At 49.6% G+C, this 22,966-nt stretch overlaps 2 protein-coding genes across 2 annotated transcripts; both read left to right on the top strand.

Moving 5' to 3' along the window:
* Positions 1-5,366: 5,366 nt before the first annotated feature.
* On the top strand, positions 5,367-9,485 carry LOC147974174 (trihelix transcription factor GTL1-like). The gene is made up of 3 exons (XM_087522376.1): positions 5,367-6,284; positions 6,878-8,489; positions 8,593-9,485. Exons 1-3 carry the CDS (start codon positions 5,932-5,934, stop codon positions 8,986-8,988), a joined length of 2,361 nt encoding a protein of 786 aa, XP_087378502.1. The 5' UTR covers positions 5,367-5,931; the 3' UTR covers positions 8,989-9,485.
* Positions 9,486-20,636: 11,151 nt separating this feature from the next.
* LOC125532443 (uncharacterized) lies at positions 20,637-21,567 on the top strand. Its single transcript, XM_048696501.2, has 2 exons — positions 20,637-20,847; positions 20,972-21,567. Exon 2 carries the CDS (start codon positions 20,978-20,980, stop codon positions 21,407-21,409), a length of 432 nt encoding a protein of 143 aa, XP_048552458.1. The 5' UTR covers positions 20,637-20,847; positions 20,972-20,977; the 3' UTR covers positions 21,410-21,567.
* Positions 21,568-22,966: the final 1,399 nt, after the last annotated feature.

Here is a 22,966-nt window from a genome sequence, read left to right as displayed (position 1 = left end):
GGTAGAACGGTACGTTCTTCAGTAAAAAGATGATGTTTAATAAATTATGTTCAGTTCTGAATGAATAAAAACAAAATTGATGTGTCTACTTCCTAATTTTATGATATATGTATCATGTCGTTTTAACATTGTGTCACTGCGCAGGCCATGCCCTTAGGCCGTGTAGGTTCACCATACCACATGTATGATACAAACATTTAATATGGACGGGGCTATTAGGCCATAATACATGCATAAAGATCCAGAAGAAAAAATGCACGTTCATGCGTTTTCAACCAAAAAATAAAAAATAAAACAATGCACATGCAATAGCCTCGCTTACTTTTCAAAGTCTTTGTAGTTATGCCATCAACCAATCATCGACATCAATTCACCTCACCCCACAGGTCCACATACAACCCTATATGTAAACTTAAAACCGAGCACTGTTTTACTAAATTGTGCATATTGCAATTCTAACTAGTGTCGGTGATGTAGATCTTTTTTAGGTGACTGAAATGCTCGGAAGCGTTATGTCTATATCCATATCCAAATCGTGAATTAAATATGTATATATGCTCTACATACATTCGTACCATTTCATAGTTCCAGGATGTGGTACCGTGTGCGTGCAGGTGTACAATGCCAACTCTCCTACTGGCTAGCTGTCCAACACGGCAACACTCGCTTGTGTATGGAGATGAAAACGGCGTTGTACGTACCATGCTACGGTGGGCCTGTGGCTGTGATGGTGGGAAGGAGGACCATGGTGAGGCGATGCGTTGCATGTTACCCCAAACTTGTGACCTGTGATATTGGGGGGTTGGGTTGGGTTGGGACCACTACCTAGTCAAATAAATTTGCTAATTATAAACTTGCTAAGTAAACTTGCTAATCACTAGTAGAAAAAGGGCCTGCAGTCCCGGTTCATAAGGGCCTTTAGTTCCGGTTGGTAACACCAACCGGTACTAAAGGTAATTTTCTGATTTTTTTTGAATTTTTTTGATTTTTTTATTTTCAAATTTCTGATTTATTTTAACCTCTAATCTCTAATAAACCCTCTCATCACTGCTCAATTTAATCTCTAATCACCCCTCATCATTCCAAATCATCTAACTTCCCGGACGGTCACCCATCCTCCCACTCCCCCAGCCTAAGCACGCTGAACTTCCAGGTTCTATTCTCCCTCGTTTCCAAGTCTGCACTCGTTGTTTTCCTGACAATAGTAAGATGTTAATCCTATTAACCCTCAGGATTTTAGCTTGAGCATGAAGTCACACATTTCACTGTTTGATTTTGAAACTATTGTTCTAAAAAACATTAATTATTTAGTAACACTAATACTTCTTGAATAAGTAGTTTGACCAGATTTAATGAAAATTTAAAAAAAACAGAAATTTGAGCATAACTTTTTTTCCATTTGGAATTTGAGGATTCTACAAATTTGCAAACAGGCCGTAGGCGGTCTCCATCAGATGTAACTTTTCGAGTAGATGATTTTTCATATAAAAAACTTTTTAATCCGAGTTCGTATGCAAAAGTTATGCCCATTTTACAAATTCCAGAGAGATTTTGTAAATAAAGTCGAAATTCATATTTGTAAATTTTCCCAACAACTAGACCACATATCACATGGGAAACTTATTTTATTTTATTTTTTTGACATTTCCATCATTTTCTTTTGTTTTTTCCAAAACTGAAAAGGCGGTCCACGGTGGGGGGGGGGGGGGGGGGGGGAGAGTTTGAAAATTGGACTTTTAGTACCGGTTCGTGCCATGAACCGGTACTAATGCCTCAAAGGCCATTAGTCCCGGTTGGTGGCACCAACCGGTACTAAAGGTTAGACCTTTAGTCCCGGTTGGTGCCACCAACCGGGACTAATGGGCATCGCACCCTTTAGTCCCGGTTCGTGGCATGAACCGGGACTAATGCCTTAGCCACACGAACCGGGATAAATGCACCCATTGGTCCCGGTTTTAGATTGAGCCGGGACTAATGGGGTTACCCGGCCTGGACCAAAGCCCCCTTTTTCTACTAGTGAATGTTTTTGTTGCTCTTTGGTCTGATTAATCTTGGCAAATAAATTTAATGATTAAACTTGCTAAATAAGCATCTTTGTTTTAAGTTGTTTGTTGCTATTTTCTAGCTATGTCGTTTTAGTTGCTACTTGCTTATGTTTAATAAATAAAGTTAATGTTGTTTTAGTTGCTACTTCTAGGTTTGACGATGTTTGATGAGTTATGTCCAGTGCTAAATAAATGAAATTAAGTTGACATGTTAACCTACTTATTTTTAAGACATACATATCATGTTGTTTAACATTATTATGTGTTGTAAAACATGTTGTGTGCCGGCGACGAGACCCCGTCATGGAAGTTCACAACTTCAAGCCAATGGTGACGCGGAAAGTGCACCGAAAGGCATCTATCCAAGATATGTTTGCCACACTAGCCCGCGCGCTAAGAATAGACACTCAGTCCGAAGCAAGCCTTTGGCCTGCGGGTAGTACTCCCTCCGTCCGGAAATACTTGTCATCAAAATGGATGAAAATGAATGTATCTAGAACTAAAATACATCTAGATACATCCATTTCAATGACAAGTATTTCCGGACGGAGGGAGTAATTTTTAAGCATGACCGATAGACTCTATAGTAATTGTGTGGGACATGACCGTAGGTGCTTCGGCTCATTATACCTGAGACCCAATACAAATGTATAATTGAAGGTTCTATAGTAATTGTGTGGGACATGACCGTAGGTGCTTCGGCTCATTATACCTGAGACCCAATACAAACGTATAATTGAAGGTTCTATAGTAATTGTGTGGGACATGACCGTAGGTGCTTCGGCTCACTATACCTCAGACGCAATACAAACGTACAAGTGAAGGAGCTATAGGCCACAAGACATGCTTATAGATGCCGGGCGTGTCGATTGCCCTGCCACCTGGTAATTAAGCACATGTAAAAAAAAGTAAACTTGCTCCAGAAATTGGAACAAAAAACAATGTGCATGCTACATCTAGTTGCAATTGTCAAATTTCTAAATAACGACTGGTCACACAGTTTCTCCAGCCTCGCCTACTTTCCAAAGTCTTCCTTGCGTCTAGTTATGTCAGCAACCAATCATCGACATTCATTCAGCTCACCCCACACGTCCACATACAAACCTACATATATACTTAAAACCGAGCACCGTTTTACTAAATTGTGCATGCTGCAATTCTAGCTAGTGTCGGTTATGTAGATTTTTTTTTGGTGGCTCAGATCCCAGGAAACGAAACGATATATCTATATGGATATCTAGATAGTGAATTAAATGTGTATGACTAAATACATACACCCTCCGTCCGGAAATACTTGTCCGAGAAATATATGTATTTAGATATATTTTAGTTCTAGATACATTCATTAGTATCCATTTCCAAGACAAGTATTTTCGGACGAAGGGAGTACTACTTTGATATCATTGGGTAGTATTGAATTCATGCTTCAATCAACTCATCCAAAAGTTTGGAGTAAATTGCATAAAACCATCACTTTGAGGGCTAGGTTTGCAAAAAACGCTATGATACATTTTCGCTGCAGAAAGCACCACATCTCGCGTAATGACCTTGTAAAAACCACTGATCGACGGATCTGGCTCGTTTAAGTGCGTTTATGACAGATGGGTCCCACTTTTCGCGTGGCATAATGCTTTACCAAAAAAAATGCTAGATGGGTAAAAAAGAAAAAACACCCCCGAACAATTTTCCCCTGTGCAGCCCAGGGCCTTCCATGTCCGCTGTCCGGCGACCTTAGTCAGCCACCGCCGCGCTCCCGCCCTTGCCTGGCCGGTCGTGCGCGCCCCTCCCCGGCCTGCCGTGTGCGTCCATGCCCGGCTTGCCGTGCGCCCCCATGCCTGGCCGGCCGCGGGCGCCCCTGCACGGGCGCGCTCACCTTCCTGCCCGGCCATGCGCGCCCCTGGCCGGTTGTGCTCACTTCTCTGCCCCGCCGCACCCGTGCCCGCAGCCATACTAGCTGCGCCACCGCACTGCCGCCCTGCTCCACCTGCACATCGCTGCACTGCTTCCCCCATCTCCCTGGATCAATCACGAGCTCAGGAGGACGGCGGCCGTGGCGGGAATACGAGTGGGGTGTTGGAGCTCCACCCTGCTACTTGCTCTGGTGCGCGCCCCGGCTTCCTTCCTACTTGCGCTCGTGTGCGGCGGCCGCTGCACTCGCTCCCGTGCACCTTCTGCTGCTCCAGTGCGCGCGCATGTACCTCCCTACTCGCACATGTGTGCGGCGGCGGCCATCACCGCTGCTTGCGCCTGTGCACCTGTGTGGCACAGACTGGTCGGCGGGGAGGTTGAAGGGCGAGGTGGGCGGCTGCAGGCCTCGCCGACTGGGGAACGAGAGAGGATGGAGGAAGGAGACGGGAAGAAGGGGACGCACTGTGGAGCTGATTGCTTTTTTTTTCTTTTTGATTTAGGGGTGTATGTGCAAAACCTATGGACTAGTTTGTAAATTTAGACTAAAATTGATATAGTGTGAAATGTTACGTCACGTAGGCAAAAAAGGGGCCCATCTGTCATAATCTCACTTAACAGAGCCAGATCTGCCGATCAGTGGCTTTTGCAAAACTATTACGCAAGATGTAGTGTTTTCTGCAGAAAAAAGTGTATCCTAGTGTTTTTTGCAAATCTAGTCCTCAAAGTGGTGGTTTTATGCAATTTACTCAAAAGTTTGAGAAGATGATGATACCGTGTGCATGCGTGCAGGTGTACAATTAATCACTCACTCGCTCTTGTGCCGTAGTAGCTGTCCAACACCAGCATGTGGTATACGTATGGAGATATAAGATGAAAACGGCGTTGTATGTAGGTACGTACGTAGCACGCCACGGTGGGGCTGCATGCAAGGACCATGCGAGCAAGATGCGATGCGTTGCATGTTACCCTCTCTTGCAAGAGGGTTGCAATTGGGGGTTGGGTTGGGTTGGGTTGGGACCTCTCTTGCAAGAGGGTTGCGCACCACCTTCTCTCTACCTCGCCGTGAGCGTGAGGACCCACCCTAGAGCTGTTCTAGTGTGGCCTTGTCCCTCCCTCCCTCCTCCCATCTCCCACGATCCGATCCATCCAGCAAAGCTCTTTTCCTAGCCTCCATTCTTTTCTTCCACCCGTCGGATCCAAGCAACGGACGGCCCGGATCGGCCCTACGCGTCTCGTACATCGTCGTCTCCCTCCCCTCCCAGCGTCAAAGCCACGGAGCAGTAGAATTACTGTGGGTGGGTGTCGTGGAGCCGAGTAGAAGACGACGTACCATGGGTGAAAGAAAAGAAGAAGAAGAAGAAGAAGAAGAAGAAGAAGAAGAAGAAGAAGAATGGATGGTAGGGTAAGCTGACAGCGCGGCGCCTGCCCATGTCGTCCCATCTGTCCCTCTCCCTCCTCTCCCCACATCATCTTCATCTTCTCCCTCTCTCTCTCTCTCATCGCCATTTCTACCTCCCCAACCTCCCATCCATCCATCCTCCTCCTCCACCGCCATTTTTATACTACTGTTTAGTGCGGACCTCCCAGCTGCTACAGTCCTATACCACTATTCATTCATCCATCCATCCATCTCACTAGCACTAGCACTAGCACTAGCAGGCAGCTTCTCTCTCTTCCCCATGCGCCATGCCAGCCTAGACTAGCTATACACAGCCACTACTTATCTCACTCCCACTCCTCGCAATATCTTCTTCTTCCTCCTCCTCCTCCTCCTCAATTTCCCTTTCTTTCCCCCGTTTTCCTCGCCGCTCCCACCCTTTCCAGGTGTGCGCGCGAGCAGCTTCTTCATGCATGCACTGCTCATGGCTCCGCACTCCCACACTAGCTGCCGCCTAACATCACCCCAGCAGTGAGCACCGCAAAATTCCTGCTCAATTTCCCTCACCAGTGGCCGGCGAGTGAGGGGAGGGCCGGAGCCATGCAGCAGCCGGCCGACATGCCGCCCTTCTCCCCGCCCGCCTGGCGCGGGCCCGCCGGGGCGCCCTCGCCCATCAGCAGCCGCCCTCCCGCACCGGCTCCGGCGCCAGCACAGCACCACCAGCAGCAACAGCAACACATGGACGAGCAGCACGGTGGGGCCGCGGTCAGCGGGTCGGGCTCCGGGAGCGTGGACGGCGGCGAGGAAGGCGAGCGCGGCGGGTCGTCGTCGGCGGCGGGCGGCAACCGGTGGCCGCGGCAGGAGACGCTGGCGCTGCTCAAGATCCGCTCCGAGATGGACGCCGCCTTCCGGGAGGCCGCCCTCAAGGGCCCGCTCTGGGAGCAAGTCTCCAGGTAACTCAACACTCAACCCAACCTCCATGCCATGCCAATTTAGCAACCTCCAAGCTATAGATCGATCGACGTCCCGATCCGTGATGGATGGATGTCTCAATTGTGCATGAGAAAAATTTCACTGTCCAACTGGGATGGATGGATGTGATGTGTGATGTGATAATTTGATCGAGATGCCGCTCATGTGGCTCACATGCTCCAGCCAAGAACTGTCTGCTGCCCACGACCACCAGCACACATGATGGATGGATGGATGGATGGATCGATTTTTCCCAATTAAAAACCATACGCACATCGCTCTCCTCCTCCACTTTTTTCCTTTCTTTTTCCTCGGATTTGCGCCCGTCAGATCCACTTCAGTTTGGAGACGAGGCATCAATCCCAATCCCAATTCCCCAATACTTAATCCCTCCATCTGCGTCCTGAATTTGGGGCTTTTCCTCGCACCTAATCGGGCTAAAAACCGCGCCTTTTCCGTGAGAGCAACACGTATGCAATTCAGATCGATCATGCAAAAGTGAAGTGAGCTCGTGTGAGTCATAAAATGGAGGTTAATTGTTGTGGTTGGTGTTCGTCAATGGTGTGCTGTGCAGGCGGCTGGCGGAGATGGGGCACACGAGGAGCGCCAAGAAGTGCCGCGAGAAATTCGAGAACGTCGACAAGTACTACCGCCGCACCAAGGACGGCCGCACCGGCCGCGGCGACGGCAAGACCTACCGCTTCTTCACCGAGCTCGAGGCGCTCCACGGCGCGCACCACCCGCCGCCTGCTCACGTGCCCGTGGCACCACCGGCCGCCCCAGCCGCGAGCACAATTGCCGCCTACTCCGCCGTGCCCTCGGCGCCGCGCGTCCTGCAGGCCGAGCCGTCTCCGCCGCCCCTTCTCCTAACGCATCAGCCGGTGCCAGCGGAGGCGGCTGCATGCCGGACGACGACGACGACGCCGATGGGCGACGCGAGCTTCTCTGATGACTCGGACGGGGAGGACACGGACGAGACGGCCGACGGCGGGAAGCGCAAGCGGCGGGGCGGGAGCGGGAGCTGGGGCCATGGCGGCAAGGCCATGAGGTTCTTCGAGGGGCTGATGCGGCAGGTCATGGAGCGGCAGGAGGCCATGCAGAGCCGCCTCCTCGAGGCCATCGAACGGCGCGACCAGGACCGCATGATCCGCGAGGAGGCCTGGCGCCGCCAGGAGGTGGCGCGCCTTGCCCGCGAGCAGGACGCGCTAGCGCAGGAGCGTGCCGTGGCCGCCTCCCGCGACGCCGCCGTCGTGTCCTTCATCCAGAGGATCACCGGGCAGATCGTCCCCGTGCACGCGCCGCCATCATCCTTCCCCGCAAAGCCGGCCGCCACCGTCACCTCGGTCAAACCGCCGCCGTTGCAGCCGACGCCGGTGGCCTCCGCTGCGCCGGCACCTCCCACGCCACGGCCGCCGGTTCAGGCGCAGCCCAACGTGACTACGCCAATGAGAACACAACCGCAGACGCCGCCGCCGCAGCCACAGCCACACGCAACGCCGACGGCGACAGAGCCACAGCCACAGACGCCGCAGCACCAACAGAGCAAGGAGATCGTCGTCCACGCCCCGGAGCAGCCGCCGGTGGACATGGCCGGCGGCGCGTCGCCGTCTCGGTGGCCCAAGGCGGAGGTGCACGCGCTGATCCAGCTGCGGACGGAGATGGAGACGCGGTACCAGGACACGGCGCCCAAGGGCCCGCTGTGGGAGGACATCTCGGTGGGGATGCGGCGGCTGGGCTACAACCGGAGCTCCAAGCGGTGCAAGGAGAAGTGGGAGAACATCAACAAGTACTTCAAGAAGGTCAAGGAGAGCAGCCGGAAGCGCCCCGAGGACTCCAAGACCTGCCCCTACTTCCACCAGCTCGACGCGCTCTACCGCACCAAGGCGCTCGCATCCTCCTCCGGCGTCCATGCACCGGCGCTGGCACCGTCGCCGTCCCCGGCTCGCGCGGAGGCCGCGCCGGTCACCGTGCTCTCGCCGGTGCCGCTGTCTTCCCAGACGCCGCCACCTGCGGCGCAGCACGTCGAGCACGGGGCCAAGAACGTGATCATCAACGGCAACGGCCATGGGAACGGTGCGGCCATGCAAGTGAAGGCCAGCAATGGCGCTGGTGCTGCGGCGATGTTCCCCTCCCCCGTCCATGCCGCCGGCAACGGAGGCAACAACGGCACGGCGACGAACAAAGTGGTACGTAACTCTGTCGGCCCATACGTGCACGCGCATGCATTGTCAAATGTCAGTACGGTCCATCAATTCTGATCGATGCCATGGACACGCTTGTACCTTGAAGGAATCCAAGCCTGAAGGCATTGCGAAGGAGACGGCGCCGGTGCAGCCGGCCGTGGCCATGAACCACAGCTACGGGCGCAACGACAGGAGGGACGTGTACGACCTGGACAGCGACAGCATGGACGAGGACGAGGAGGACGACTTCGACGACGACGAGGAGGAGGAAGACCAAGACGGCGTCCCCGGCGGCTGCAACATCAACATGCCGCCGGCGCAGTACGACGCCCACTTCCTCCAAAGGCAGCATCAGCAACAACAACAGCAGAACCACAACCACAACCACAACGTCGTCCGGCCCAACGCGGTGAACGGCAGCGGCAACCCGCCGGCGGGCAACGCCACACCTTCATCTGCCCCGGCGACAAGCGGGACGCCATTCCTGGCCATGGTCCAGTGAGGATCGAGCAAGACGACGACGAAGACAAGCTAGCGCTACAAACCAAGAAATCCCAGGTGGTACCGATCGATCTCGATCCCGCTCTCATGTGCCCATACGGATCTACATTTGCACATGCCCACTTGATGGATTGATACCCCCTGCCGGTGCGTGCTAGCTAGGTAAAAAAACCTAAACCCACACAGACCGATCGAGTTTTTACTTCTGCTCCTTCCAATCCAATCCAACAACCCTAAATTATTTCCATTATTGTTATTATTATTCCTGGTGCACATATATATATGGGCGGCGTATACATGATGTACATGTCACATATCTTCACCACACTGTACGTAGAGGCATGGTAAATTAAAAGGCGTGGGAATTATTATTTTTCTTATTTTGAGGATACTTTACCATTTTTGTCCAAAAAAATTACTGTCCAGTCTGTGTCATGTAAGAATTTTGTGCTCACTGTCCAGAACTTTACACTTGGTAAATGTGAAACTTGTTTTATATATTTATTCCAATTCATGCATGCATGCATCAGGGGCTGCTTCTTCATCTGTGGAATGTGCCTGGCACTCAGTTTTTACACTTGGCTGTCAGGTACTAGTTAAAATGTACAGTATAATATGTGCCTTGAACTGTGTTTATTCTCTAGGATCCAAAGTTAATTTACACGCTAGTTTATTCTTTTGGTTGGGTACTAGTACTCGTATAACCTAACAATTGGATTGGATGGTACATTACATGACCTGGCGGCATGCATGCAGGGAGTAGTTGCATGAGATGAAGCAAAATTAAGGGGGTGTTTGTTTCAGAAGTCCTAGGACTTTTTCTAGTCCTAGGGACTAGTCAAAAAAGACTCTTTAATAGAGTCTTTTTCTAGTTCCTGTAAAAAAAATCCCTCCCGTTTGGTTCCTAGGGACTTTTTAGAAACTTTTTCTAGTCTCTGGGACTAAAATGTCCCTAAACCAAACACCCCCTAAGTATTCGTCCCATCATGGTTTTCGGTGCGCCTGAATGTCTGGGTGGGCAGCTTGAATTAATTCAGCAAGTGTCTATTGTTTTTTATTATTATCATGAGCACGTAAATTGTGCACCATATGTTTTTATACTAGAAGACAGAAATATGTTACAAAAATAGCAGAAAAACAAGTTAGCCTAGGAGAAGCTTCAACAGCTAGGTTCCCTAAAATAAGGCAGTACCGCTTTTTACGTTACAAGGAGGCCAAAACGCCGTTTCAATATCAATTTTGCTAAATCATATCTAGATGTGCTATAAGTATTGCACATCTAAGTCCTATGTCATTGATCTTATGTTGAGATTCGTGTAGATATTTTCTTTTTTATTTTTCTCTTTCTCTCTATGCTTAACTCACTCACTTAGATGTGCAATAACTAGAGCACATCTAGATTTGCCCTAGACACACCCTTTCAATATATAGGTGCCCTACTATATGCCAAAAGTTTAACTCCAAATTTACAACACCTACACAATTTGCAACGGTTGGGGCGGCTGGGGCAAATTTTGCAATACCAAGAGTTGTTTACATCACTGTGTTGCCCTAAAATTGGGCACCCTAGCAGACTAAGGCATAGCCTAGTGGTGGGAAGGGGCTGATGCCTTCCCACCCACCCAGATTCAAGGCATGGTACTTGCAATTTGGGTTTGTTGCACCAATTATACTGTAGGGGGTCCCTTACAGTCTTTATGTCAAAAAAAATTGGGCATCCAGAAAAGATAACCGTGATAAATTAGGTACTCCTTGCGTGCATTTTTGTTTGGAATTACTTGCAAGATTTTCAAATCGTTTCAGAAATACTCCCTCCGTGAAAAAATAGTGATCTAAATGCTTTCATATTTGTTTTTTTTACGGAGAGAGTAGATATTACCTTCACTTTTGTTAGAAAATTGTGGGACTGGATACATTCAATTTCAACAAGAAAAAAAAGACATTTATCTTTTTTTTTTACCTAAAAAAACCATTGAGGGTAATTCTGGCAGGTGCCCGGTTGGATGGGTAGAAAAGTCAATTCTGGCAGGGATGGGGCGGGAGGGCGGTGGTGCATGCACGTGGCCCCGGATTTATGAGGCTGGTTGTAGTGGGAGTATCATAAGTAGTATCATGCATGCCAACTAGACTTTTTGAATGATGTGGCACACAATTAAATGAGGAAAGAGAGGATGTAGTATCATATCATGATACCATATCATATTAAATGATCTACTAGTTTATGTCATGCATAGCAATTAATAAGGTAATATAAGATACTGACTTATAATACTATGCATTACGAAGGTAGTATCACACGCTAGTATCATATGATGATACTAGTATATAATACTCCTCGTTACAACCAGCCTGAAGGAAGGAAGGAAGGAGGATGCCTCGACGTCTGGGACAGCCACCCAGATCTGGCTGCCATATATATACTCCTATGCATGCAGACGCAGGGTTTCAGTTTAGCTGGTGTCAGTGCCGTATGCGTCAGGCTTTGTCGTTGTAGCAGCACAGCGCAGTAGGTTCTATCCCTCACGAGTCACGAGAGCTTGTCTGCACGTATATATACAAATACAAACCGACGTATGTAGGCCGCCGCTTGGACGTACGTATCCGAATCTGAGCCCACTGCCCTTTTTTTTTACTGGTGCCCTTTTTGTTGAGCCCAGTTTGTACGTGTCATGTAACAACTTTGTGCTCTTGTAAAACTTTATGTTTAGTGTTAACGTCGACTTCGGAGACTATGAAGTTGGTAAGTTGGTGTGAAACTTGCTCTACGTACATATTAGAATTGATGCTTCTTCATCTGCGTGGAATGTACGTACCTGGCATGCAATTGCCTGTCTGCTACTAGTAGATTATATACTTAAAATGTACTGTATGAGATGGAGGATAGTTAGTTGCACTAGTAGAATAAATATGCATGCGCCTTGAACGACTCTGTTTATTCTCTACATTTACAGTGACGTTCTTCTTTGGGTTAGTTAATTAGATCAGGGTGCTTGGATCCAAGGGACTTCTTTTAGTCTGACTAAAGCTCTGTTTGGTTCATAAGTCCTAAAACTTTTTTTAGTCCCAACTTATAAGTCTCAAGTCCTTAAAATGTCCATATATGTTTGGTTGCTGGGACTTATAAGTCTCTATAAGATCATATTACAACTATAAGTCCCAATAAGTCCCTCCTTGAGAGTCTTATTTCATAAGTCCCAAATGCCCACTTTAAGTCTCTATAAGTCCCTCATGTTTGGTTTAGATGTGACTTATAGGGACTTATTTAAGTCCCTAGACCAATAAGTCCTTGAAAACAAACACCCTCTAAAAATAGTCTCTTTAAGAGGCTAAAATTCCAAGCACCCCTGACTAAAAAGAGGCTAAAACTAGTCTTGAGACTAAAACCTTTTAGTCAAGGATACCCCTACTAAAATGTGAATTAGTCCTCTTCCTCCTCATTTAACTCCTCTCCTTTAACACAGCCGAGTTCTGGATTGAAGGGTTTGGAGGATAATAAATACTCATTAACTTGATTTTAGTCTCTTTAGTATTTGGATCCAAACATGGGTGAGGCTAGCAAATTTTAGTCCCACTACTTTTAGTCTTGAGACTAAAACGTATCCAAGCACCCTCTAGGTCTCTTCATACTTTAGCCTAGCCATTGATGCTCGGCATGACCTGACCTGACGGCTTGTTGGGCAGCCCAACATGCATGCACTGCACGGAGTAGTAGCATTAACGAGGGTGAGGGGTAGCAAGATCAATTACTCGTCCCATCATGACTACTACTGCTCTAATGCATACTTTTTCCGTTCCTAAATACTACTATAAATTTTTTCAGGGATTACATCTGTATGTTGTTCATATTGAAATTTCTAAATAAGAAACTTATAGTATTTAGAAATTGGGTGATACGTGGGAAAACCAATTACTCACACGTCCCATCATGGTTTTCGGCACTTAGTCTTTTACTTCCTCTTATGCATATTACTTTTCGTTCAAACAGATGTATATAAAGATAGCGATAATTAAGTAATATGGATCAAAGGGACTACGGCTTATAGCTAGGACTAAAATTTTCGGTGCTGCCTGCCTGCAATGGCTAGGTGGGGCGACTTGTGTTACCGTAGGCCAGTTTGGGTGTGTAGAAAAGTCAATTCTTGCGGAGACAATGCATGCATGCACGTGGCTTGGCCCACATCAGATCAGATCAGACGGGCAGGAGAAGAGAAGAGAAGAGAAGAGAAGAGAATTTACCGTAAAAAGGTACCTCGACGTCCCACCAGATTTGGGTTTAGCTGTGGCTGTAGGCGGCGTCAGTGCCAGATGCGTCAGGGAAGTGTCGCTCGCGGTTTGTTTGTTACCAGACTAGTCAGGCTCAGGCTCAGGCACATGCAGGTCAGGTTTTGTCGTCAACAGGCAACGGGCACCTGCCCTGTTTTTGTTTCTGCATGTGGACCTGTAATTTTTTTCTTTCAGAAGTGTGCAATCGCGTATCTTAGATTTATAGAAGGCAGAAACATGTGTATGAGCATGCTGCCCTGAGTCTAGCGCCAACTCCCAGTCCTCGGTTCCCTCGTCAGTGCCGGTGCCGGAACTGCGAGTGCCGCACAATGTCATTTTGCATTTGCCTGTGCAATGTCTCGTTCCACGACCTTGCATTATAGATGCCACGACGTGCCAAGAGGGTACGCTTTGTCTTTTCACTTGACTTCATTGTCATAATATACTCCCTCTGTCCTAAAATAAATGACTCGACTTTGTACTAACACAGGACAGAGGGGTACTAGCTAACGCACGACGGAAGGTTATTACTCCGAATGCAGTGGACCTCCGTCTGCTCCGAAAACTACAGGGAACTATACTTCAGTCCATTGCATTAGGACTTCATCATAAATATAAGGACAAGAACACGTAACCCCAAAATCATTAGCGTCCAACAATCAGCGACTCACAATCAAGTCACAGGGCGACGCGAACGAAAGAGCATCTCCAACAGGCATCGGTCACGCCGCGCGTAAAAAACAGATATGCCGCGCACGCATCGTCAGGTTTGGCGCGGCGCGCAGCGCCCGTTCCAGCGGCAGCGCCAAAATGCAGCGCGCGCGATTCGCCGGTGCATTGCATATGGCATTTTCAACACAAAAATTTCACACAAACAAGTTGATGAAGTTCATGCCCACGAGTTTAAAATCATGCCCACAAGTTCATCCAACGAAGTTCAAAATGCAAATCAAGTTCAATACACAAATGAAAGACACATCATTCCTCGTCCTCGTCTTCATCTTCGGAAGACGATTCTTCCGCCTCCGAAGATGAATCTTCCTCCCTCTCCTCATCGCGCACCGCATCACGAGAAGCTCCGACGGTGTTGGCAAGATCTTCAACGGCATCTTCATGGGAATGTGTGCGAGGAGGCACATCGAAAGACATTCCGCCCATGGCGGCCGGAGGTGCACCCATGCCTCCCATGAGAGAAGCAAAACTCATGCCTCCCATGATGGCCATAGCGTCGGGGGGTGCTCCAAAGCCAGTCATGCCTCCCATTGCACCTAAACCGTCCACGGTACCTCCGAAGCCACCCATGCCACCCATGGTGCCGAGGCCACCGCCACCCATGGCGCCGATGCCACCGCCACCCATTGCACGAACCATGGCTCTTTTTTGGATCAAGACTTCTTGTTGGGCAAGATTGACATACTCCTTTTGTGCCGCATTGAGGTTAGTTGTGTCCAAGAAGAACAAGTGCTTCTCCCATTTCAACAATCTTGTTCTCTCCTCATTGCTCACCTTTCTCTCCTCGGCCGCCACCCTCCTCTCCTCCGCCGCCAACCTCCTCTCCTCGGCCGCGGCATCTTGGGTCCTTGCCATTTTCCTCACCTCGTTGGCTTCTTTTCTTGCCTTCACAATAGCTTCCATAGCTTTTTTGAGCTCACCATCTCCTTTCCTCTTCTTCTTTTGGGTTTGGTCTTTCTTGCACCCATCCGGTCGCTTTGGCTTCGAGTATGAAACCGAGTTGGGTCTGAGGCTTCTCTTGCCGTCATCACTTGATGCATCATCCTCCTCATCATCATCATCCAACTTAATTGTTCGCTTGCGTTTGTTGCTCAAATGCAAATCATCCAAATCTTCACGCTTCTTCCATTTCTCATCATCCTTCAACACTTCATAGCAATGAGGCAAAGTAAATACCCTTCCTTTCTTGATCTTCCCCTTCTTGGTTTTCCTCTCCTCTTCTTTGAACAAGTTTTGCGCAATGTTGTACTACATGAAAACAAAGCAAGTTAGCATCAACAACAAGTATGATGAACATGTATGAAATGCCACTTACTCTATCGTCCTCATTTGTGCCACTTGGGTTCAACTTGTAAACTGCCTTTTGACAAGCCGCCCACCTTTGACAATCCGAGTTGATTGTCGACCACAGGGACCGAAGTGATCTCTCGGAGCGGTCAATTCCACTCACGTTGCGAACATCAAAGTGTTCTTTCATCCGCCCCCAATAAGCATCTCTACTTTGATCACCTCCAATGGATGGATCCCTCGACACTTGCGACCAAGTATTGCATAGTAAGATGTCATCGACGTTGCTGTAATTGCCCGCTCTTCCTTTCGGTGCGTCGACAATGCCCTCACCCTCCTCGTCCACCTCGACCTCATGGTCTTCAAAATGCATGTCATTGGTTTGAGACCAATGCGAATTGTTGGAGCCAACACCCATCGTTGACATGTATGCATCATCATTGAGACTACAAATTTTTTTGAACAATGCAAATAATCTATCTATATGTGATGAATGCATTCAAAAAATAACAAAAAAAAATGAAAAGTTAGAATTTTTTTTACCTTGGAGGCATTTCGTCGAACATGTTGTGCGCGCCAGCCGCCGGCTCAACGAGTGAGCTTGCCGGCGCTTCGGCAGCCGCCGCGCCCGTCGCACGCCCCGCAAACTTCTTCCTCCTCACCTTGGAGGTGCCGGAGCCATCCGCCGCCTTGTTCTTCTTCGCCGATGTCTTGCCCTTCTTTGGCCGCGCCGCATTGGTGAGCTTTGAGGAGGAGGGGGCGGCGGCTCGGGCCGGCGCCGGCGCGACGCCACCCGCCGCCGAGGTCATCCGCGGCGGCATGAAGAGGCCGCGCGCGAGGCCGATGGTCGGAGGAGCTCCGGCGGAGGCGAGGCCAACGCCACCCGGGCTAGGGTTTGTGGCGGCCGGGGCGGGGGGGGGGGGGGGTCGCGGCTATAGGATGGGGTGAGCGGGGTGCCGACGCGTGCGTCCATGGGTGCGGGTCGCCGGCGCCGGCGCGCGCGGGGCTTTGGATGGAGAGAAGAAGAGCGCGCAGCGTGAGCGTCGAGTGTCCCGCGCGCGAGGTACCGTTACATGCCGCATGCATAACTTCTTTTACCGCGCGCGCGGTTATTGCGTGCCCGCTGGAGCCATACGCCGGGTTGCGCGCGCTAAAGTGGGCAAATTTACGGCGCGGCGCCTGTTTAACGCGACTGTTGAAGATGCTCAAACAAAAGGCACAAATAAGTTACTACTACATGGCACGGGCCGGCGTGCGTTGGAGCTGGACACGTGCATGCGTGGTCCAGCAAGCAAAGCAAAGGAAAGGCACCATCAACTTGCACACCTACTACCTTAGCTGGTGAGGTGATTAACGGTGGGAAAGCCAAGGTGATGGTGATGCCAAAATGATGGGGTCTCACAGCGCAAAATGATGGCGCGGACAGCCAGCGGCATCATCATGATGATATCCATGGCCGCTCCGGAACGTTTCACTTGGCAGATGTGAAATGTGGCATCAGGGGCTGCTTCTTCATCTATGGAATGTGCCTGTCACTCACTTTCTTTAAAAGCTTGGGGGACGCCATTGGCTGTCAACTGCTATAGTTCTTAAGAAAATGCATGAGATGGTGGATAGTTGCAGTAGAATATGTGCGCCTTGAACTGTGCTTATTCTCTAGGTGTTCAAAATCTGTACACTAGTTTATTGAGCCAATCCTCTTTTGGTTAGAGCAAGTAGGGCTCGTTAGCCATCGCCCTTGGTACTATTATAGAGAACCTAACAATTGGTAGGAGTACATGACCTGACGGCATGCATGCCTGTTGGACAGCTGAACATGCTCGGGGTACTTGCATTAACCATGGTGGGATGGAGCAAAATTAACTGCTACTACTACTATTTGGTTCCATCACCGTCGTCCGTGCACCAGCATTGGTAGGTAGGCGGGCAGCTTGAATTAATTTGGGGGTGGCTATTGATGAGCCGGAGGAGGTGTCGACGCCGCGAGCAGAAATGAGTTTGTTTGTTTTTCTTTGCGAGATGAAATGGGTTTGTTTTCGACATAGAAAATATATTAGTATCACGGAGATGCCAATTACACCCAATCTTTGCAACAACGCAATGTTATAAAGATATTACGGATGAACACAGCCAAAAGACAAAAAAGAAGAAGAAGAAGAAAAAAGATTCAGTTACAGTGATCAATTCCTTGTAGCTGCAGCACGAACCACCACCTAGACAACACCTGAAAGTCCAAACTCTCAAAAAACGACACCTTCAAGAAGGAAACAGTGCACAAGCACCGTCATCGCCCGATACTAGATCTTAGGTTTTCACCCAACAGAAGATCCGCGCTCTCAAAACAATGCCTTCAACGAGGTCACTGCCAGGCACAACCAATTAAGGCCGGACCTTGGATTTTCACCACGAAAGCTAAGACTTTGTAGTCTCCCTATGTTGCCGCCCCTCCTTGCCGATGCCGCTGCTACGAGTCATGAATCACCAAGCAAAGTCCTTATTGCCATGAATAGTCGATCCGCCAATACAAGATCTCAGACCTCAGCCATCATGACGTTCTTCGCCACTGCCTTTATCGTGAAAATCAAAATACCGACATGTTTCATAATGTCAATAGACAACGAAGAAACGAGTTTGTTATCTCAACTTAATGGTAATCAGGGCTAAAAAGTCCCCAGTCCGGACGTCAACCTGATTCCTTGCTTTCACCGAGGGCTTTCACAGTGTCCTTGTCTCCGGCCAAGTCCTGGCTCCGCTTGGGCGGGGACGCCATGACAAGCTGCGTTGCCCCGACGAGTCCGAGCCTTGCAGCTTGGCGCATGCGTACGTGAAACATAATGCCTACAATTGCATAAAAAAACTTGTAATACAGTGGAACTTGGAGTGAAAAATAAAAGCAACGCTATTCCGGCACGGGTTCTAGAAAAAAAATACATTCTAGGAGTAGTTCGTAGTTCATTGTGGTGGCGGTTAGCTAAACTCAAATTTATTTTTCTTGGAAACTCATGGGAATGTGTTCTTATTTATTGATAGGCTTTTGGTTTACACGACCAATCGCAGCGAGTGCTTGTCAAAAAGCTTTTGTAACTAATCGTGTAGGGGATTTTGGTCTATTAGAGGAGTAGTTGTCCATGGAGATACACTGGCAGGTAAAGATTTGTACTAGATTCTTGTTGCAAAAAAAGAGAGATTTTGTAGATTCTTTACGTAAGAATTGGATTCCGACAAAATAATTCTTTACGTGCTTGTAGAAGGGGGGCGGCGCGTGCTTGCATTGCATGCATGCACGTGGCCGCGGATCGTATGCAGAAGAATTTAGCAGAAGAGAAGGAAAGATGCGTGGACGTCTGAGCCCAGATTTGGAACCCTTGCAAATTTTCTCTTTAGCTCGCGTCAGTAGTGCCGATGGAGGTCAGGTTTCGTCGTGACAGCACACGATACTCCTACTAGGAGTAGGTTCTATCCCTTACGCGTACATACGCTCACGAGTGACCAGAGCGTAGTGTGGCACGTATACACGGCCGTATGAACGTGCGTGCTGTCACTTGGACGTGTGGTTGGTTTCGAATCAACTGCCATTTTAAGTGTACCAGGACTATTAAGTGGGGTTCAACGGTCGGGCCAGCTGCGGGGCCTACAAAACACGTTTAGTGTTTGGTACTAGTTGGAATAAAAATCAAAATGATGTTTTCAAATATAGATTGCGTCATACTCCCTTACTCCATTCCTAAATATCAGATCTTTTAGAATTTCAATACGGACTACATACAAAGCAAAATGAGTAAACCTACACTCTAAACTATGTTTATATATATATAATATTCACATATGCAATCAATATTCAAAATCTCTAAATGGACATATATTTAGAAACAGAGGGAGGGGGTATTAGCGTAGGCCAATGCTGATTCGTAGAGAAGTCAATTATGAAAGAAACAAGCATGAGGGTGGACATTAAAACACACTTTCAGAATACACATGGCCAAGAAAGACGAGAGGCAGATGATGTTTGCCGGTTACCTCCGGGTGCACCTACTTATTGTTGAAAATATCAGCACCGTTTCGTAGACTAATTCATGAGTATACAGAAAGACATCAATCACGGTATGCAACTCATATTGATGATACCTAAGTATGCGACCACGTACAGCATATAAAATTGATACATCTATGAACACATCATATACGGCTAGCACAAGAATGAGTAAATGAGGGATGAACAAATCATATCCTCTGGTTGGCCAGGCCAACACAGCGACGACAACAACAACCTCGACGTTGTCTGATGCCCTCAGCTTGCACTTAGCTAGCCCGGCATAAACTTGAAGAAGATTTGCCACGAGATGCAAGGAGGGAACCCTTTTAGCTACTTGTCACTTCACTTCACCTCGCTGCAAGGAGTTGATTATTACTCCGAATGCAGTGGACCTCCATCTGCTTGGAAAACTACAGGGAACTATACTTCACTCCATTCCATTAGGACTTCATGATAAATGAGAAGCGCTCCGGTACACCTCCCACAAACCGTATAAGCGCAGTCAGGTCATTTCCACAAAACGTGTACCCACCCCGTAAGGTAGGCGAGCAGTAGCGCCTGGCTCCTCCAACTTCTACTTCTCCTAGGAGGCGTTGGTGCTCGAGACCGCAGTCGCGGCTCCTCGAGTTGGAGGCGTATGCTGCTCTCTTCGCAAGGTAGACGGCGGTGCATGCCGGATCTATCCGGTCCGGCTGCGTGTCATGCAAATCCGTGTCAGAGCCACTGCAGCCCGCGGACTCTGCCAATAGCCTCCTCCGCTACGTCATCCATCATTCCTTGACTTCAGCGGAGGTGGATGCCCGTCATCGCTGCAACAATTATGCCAAGGAATTGTGGCTCCACGTCTAGGAGCCTTAGCGACTCACACGGTACAGGGCGTCCAGCGCGGCGAAAGCGCATCACCGACCTCTTCTCCTACACCCATGGCGACGATGCCCATCCGGTCACCGGCGCCTACGCCAAGTAGTACTTCCGCCGCTCCGGAGACCCCAAGGGGAAGGGACCGACGAGTAAGCAGTGAAGTTCAGCGCCCCATTTAATCTATGCCAGCAATCGTTCGATGGACTTGCTATGTGCGATCTTTTGTGAACTGGCTATGCTATGCCCGGTTGTAACTAAGCTTGCCGTGCTCTGTTTAATTTATCTGCGTACTGTTTTGATCATGTTGAATGAGGTGGCAAAATTTGGAGGTTTGGGTGCTGCCCGCCCGTTGGTCTCTCTATTCGTAGCACACATGCGTGGCCGGTCATCAACTGCAAGGAAAGAGGGGGAGGACACGCAAGGGATCATATCATATCGTAGTTGCAGGCAAAGCAGTAGCACCGTATCTCTTGGCATCATCACGCTGTGCGGAGCAGTGAAGGCTCACTTGTACTATACCTGCCCACCAAGCGTCTACAAAACAAGGCCAATCCCTCCGACTGTAGATTACAACAGTTCTTGCCAAGCCAACCCAGTCCCTTCCACCAAGCTCTGCGCTTTTCGTCTTCCTCGCAGACCACTCTGTTCGCAGGCCGGGGGCGTGGGCAGCATCGACAAGTGCAGGTGCGTGCATCGACAAGCTAGCCAGCCGTGTAAGTTGTGTTGTGCCGTAGATGCAAATGCTCATCTTCTTCCGTCCACCCGTCATCCCTGACGACCCCATGGGTTTGCTTCTTGGCACACGCAGGTTCTGATGGCGGCGTTTAACGAGGCAGTCTCCGGAGAGCCCTTCAGCCTCACCGCGATGCAGGCCGCGCTCTTCGTCCTCACTTCAGCTGTCATGCCGCCCCCACAGACGTCGCTTGGCCCAGAGAGCCGCTGCGTCCCGGGCTACTGGTTTTACGACACCATTGGCAACCTCCAGCCATTTGTGGCGTTCACGCTGTTTGTGTTTGCCTTTGTCACCTACAAGCTCAAGCGGCAGCTCGCCACCATCGCCGGAGACGGACCGGCGCCACCGCCAACGAGGAGGCAACGCGCGTACGCGTTGCTGGCCCTCCTCTCCTTGGCAGCAACAGTGATGGGGACCGTCATGGCTGTCAGTACCTCCCAGCCCTGTTGGATCCTTGCTAGGCTTGATTTGGGTGGGAAAAATAATCCAACCAGCGGCCCAATCCAGAAATAAGAGACGGATGGATGCCACAGCCTCCTCAGCGATCGCGATTCTCGACCGTTGGATCGGGCCGCTTGATGCGTTTTTGGCCGTCCAATCGAGATCTGGAGAAGCCTGGGCCGTTGGATCTGAGATTGACACTGCTGGAATGAATAGTAATGACAGCAAAATGTAAATACCATGCCCCCACCGGGGTATTTTGGTCATTTTGCGTATTGGGGGTATAAAAGGGGGCGCTCTGTCCAGAGACCTAGCCGGCTCCTCCTCTCTCCCTCCCTCCCGCAGCCGCCTCCCTCCCTCCCGTGCGCCTCCTCTCCCCCCCCCCCCCCCGCCTCCCGCAGCCACATCGCCGCCGCCGCCACCCGCCTCCCCACTCGGGCGAACCCCTCTCCTCTTCCCCCGCCTCGCCTCTCTCCCTTCCCCCGTCCAAACCCTAGGCCCGCGCCGCCGCTCGCCCAGGCCATCCTCCCGCTGTGAAGGAAGCGGCCAGAGAGGAAGGGCGTCGCCGGGTGTGCGCGTGCCTCCGCGGATTCGTGCCGCGGTTGCCGGAGGCGTGGGCGCCGCGGGTCAACATATGGAGGATTGGAAATGGCACCCAAGTGCGAATATGGAGAGATAGATGGATCCCTCGAAAACCCTCCTTCCAAATAATCTCTGCCAAGGGGCGTTGCAGGTTGAAGTGGGTGTCCGAACTCTTGGATATCAATGGCAACTGGGACGTTGCTGCAGTCTGTCAATGGTTTCCGCTTGATGCTGATGTAATCTTGAAGATCAAGAATTCCGTGCGCAACGAGGATGATTTTATTGCTTGGGCTGGAGAGAAGACGGGCATCTTCTCGGTTCGTAGCGCATATAGGATTGCCTTTGAAGAAATGAACCAGCCGAATCAATCTTGTTCCAGTAACTCTCCTGATGGAGAACGAAGAGCTTGGTCAGCTATTTGGTCTTGTAATGCTCCACCAAAGACCCGCATTTTTGCTTGGCGTGCTGCAAACAACTCACTTCCGACTTGGGATCTGAAGCATGCTAGGAAGCTGGAGGTTGTGGATTTATGTCCAGTTTGTGGCACTGAAAAAGAAGACACGTTTCATGCTTTGTGTCGATGTCCCAATGCCAGGAATCTTTGGCTTGCAATGGCTGATATTTGGCCTATCCCCGATCTTAAAGACATGATGAACACAGGCCCGGAATGGCTTCTCCATGCCCTGTGCAAATTGCCCGATGAGCAGCGCCTGCACCTGGTTATGCTCTTATGGAGAATTTGGTACGTTCGGAATAAGGTAGTACATGATAAACCAGCACCGCCAGTTCAGGTTTCTGTATGCTTTCTTAGAAGCTGTGTTCAGTCCATTTTGACAATCGCCAAAGAGTCAGAGAAAGACCCCTTGAAGGGGAAATTTGCTATGTTGGATTATTCTTTTTCTGTTGCACCTACGGCTACGTCCGAACTGGTAAATCCACCAGCTGTGTGGCTGAGACCTGAAAAAGGACGATTGAAACTCAATACAGATTGCTCCTTTGTTTCGGCGGACGGTACTGCTGGCAGCGGCATGATCTTGCGTGATCACA

This window comes from Triticum urartu, chromosome 5A (assembly GCF_056163025.1).
Source record: "Triticum urartu cultivar PI428250 chromosome 5A, HENAU_Tu73, whole genome shotgun sequence".
In the NCBI taxonomy this organism is placed as follows: domain Eukaryota; kingdom Viridiplantae; phylum Streptophyta; class Magnoliopsida; order Poales; family Poaceae; genus Triticum; species Triticum urartu.
This window is presented reverse-complemented; position numbering and strand designations above follow the sequence as displayed.

Coding starts and splice junctions, on each gene's coding strand:
- LOC147974174 (XM_087522376.1), top strand. CDS start 5,932: ATGCAGCAGCCGGCCGACATGCCGCCCTTCTCCCCGCCCGCCTGGCGC. Junction 6,285..6,877: donor CTCTGGGAGCAAGTCTCCAG/GTAACTCAACAC, acceptor TGTGCTGTGCAG/GCGGCTGGCGGAGATGGGGC. Junction 8,490..8,592: donor GCACGGCGACGAACAAAGTG/GTACGTAACTCT, acceptor TGTACCTTGAAG/GAATCCAAGCCTGAAGGCAT.
- LOC125532443 (XM_048696501.2), top strand. CDS start 20,978: ATGGCGGCGTTTAACGAGGCAGTCTCCGGAGAGCCCTTCAGCCTCACC.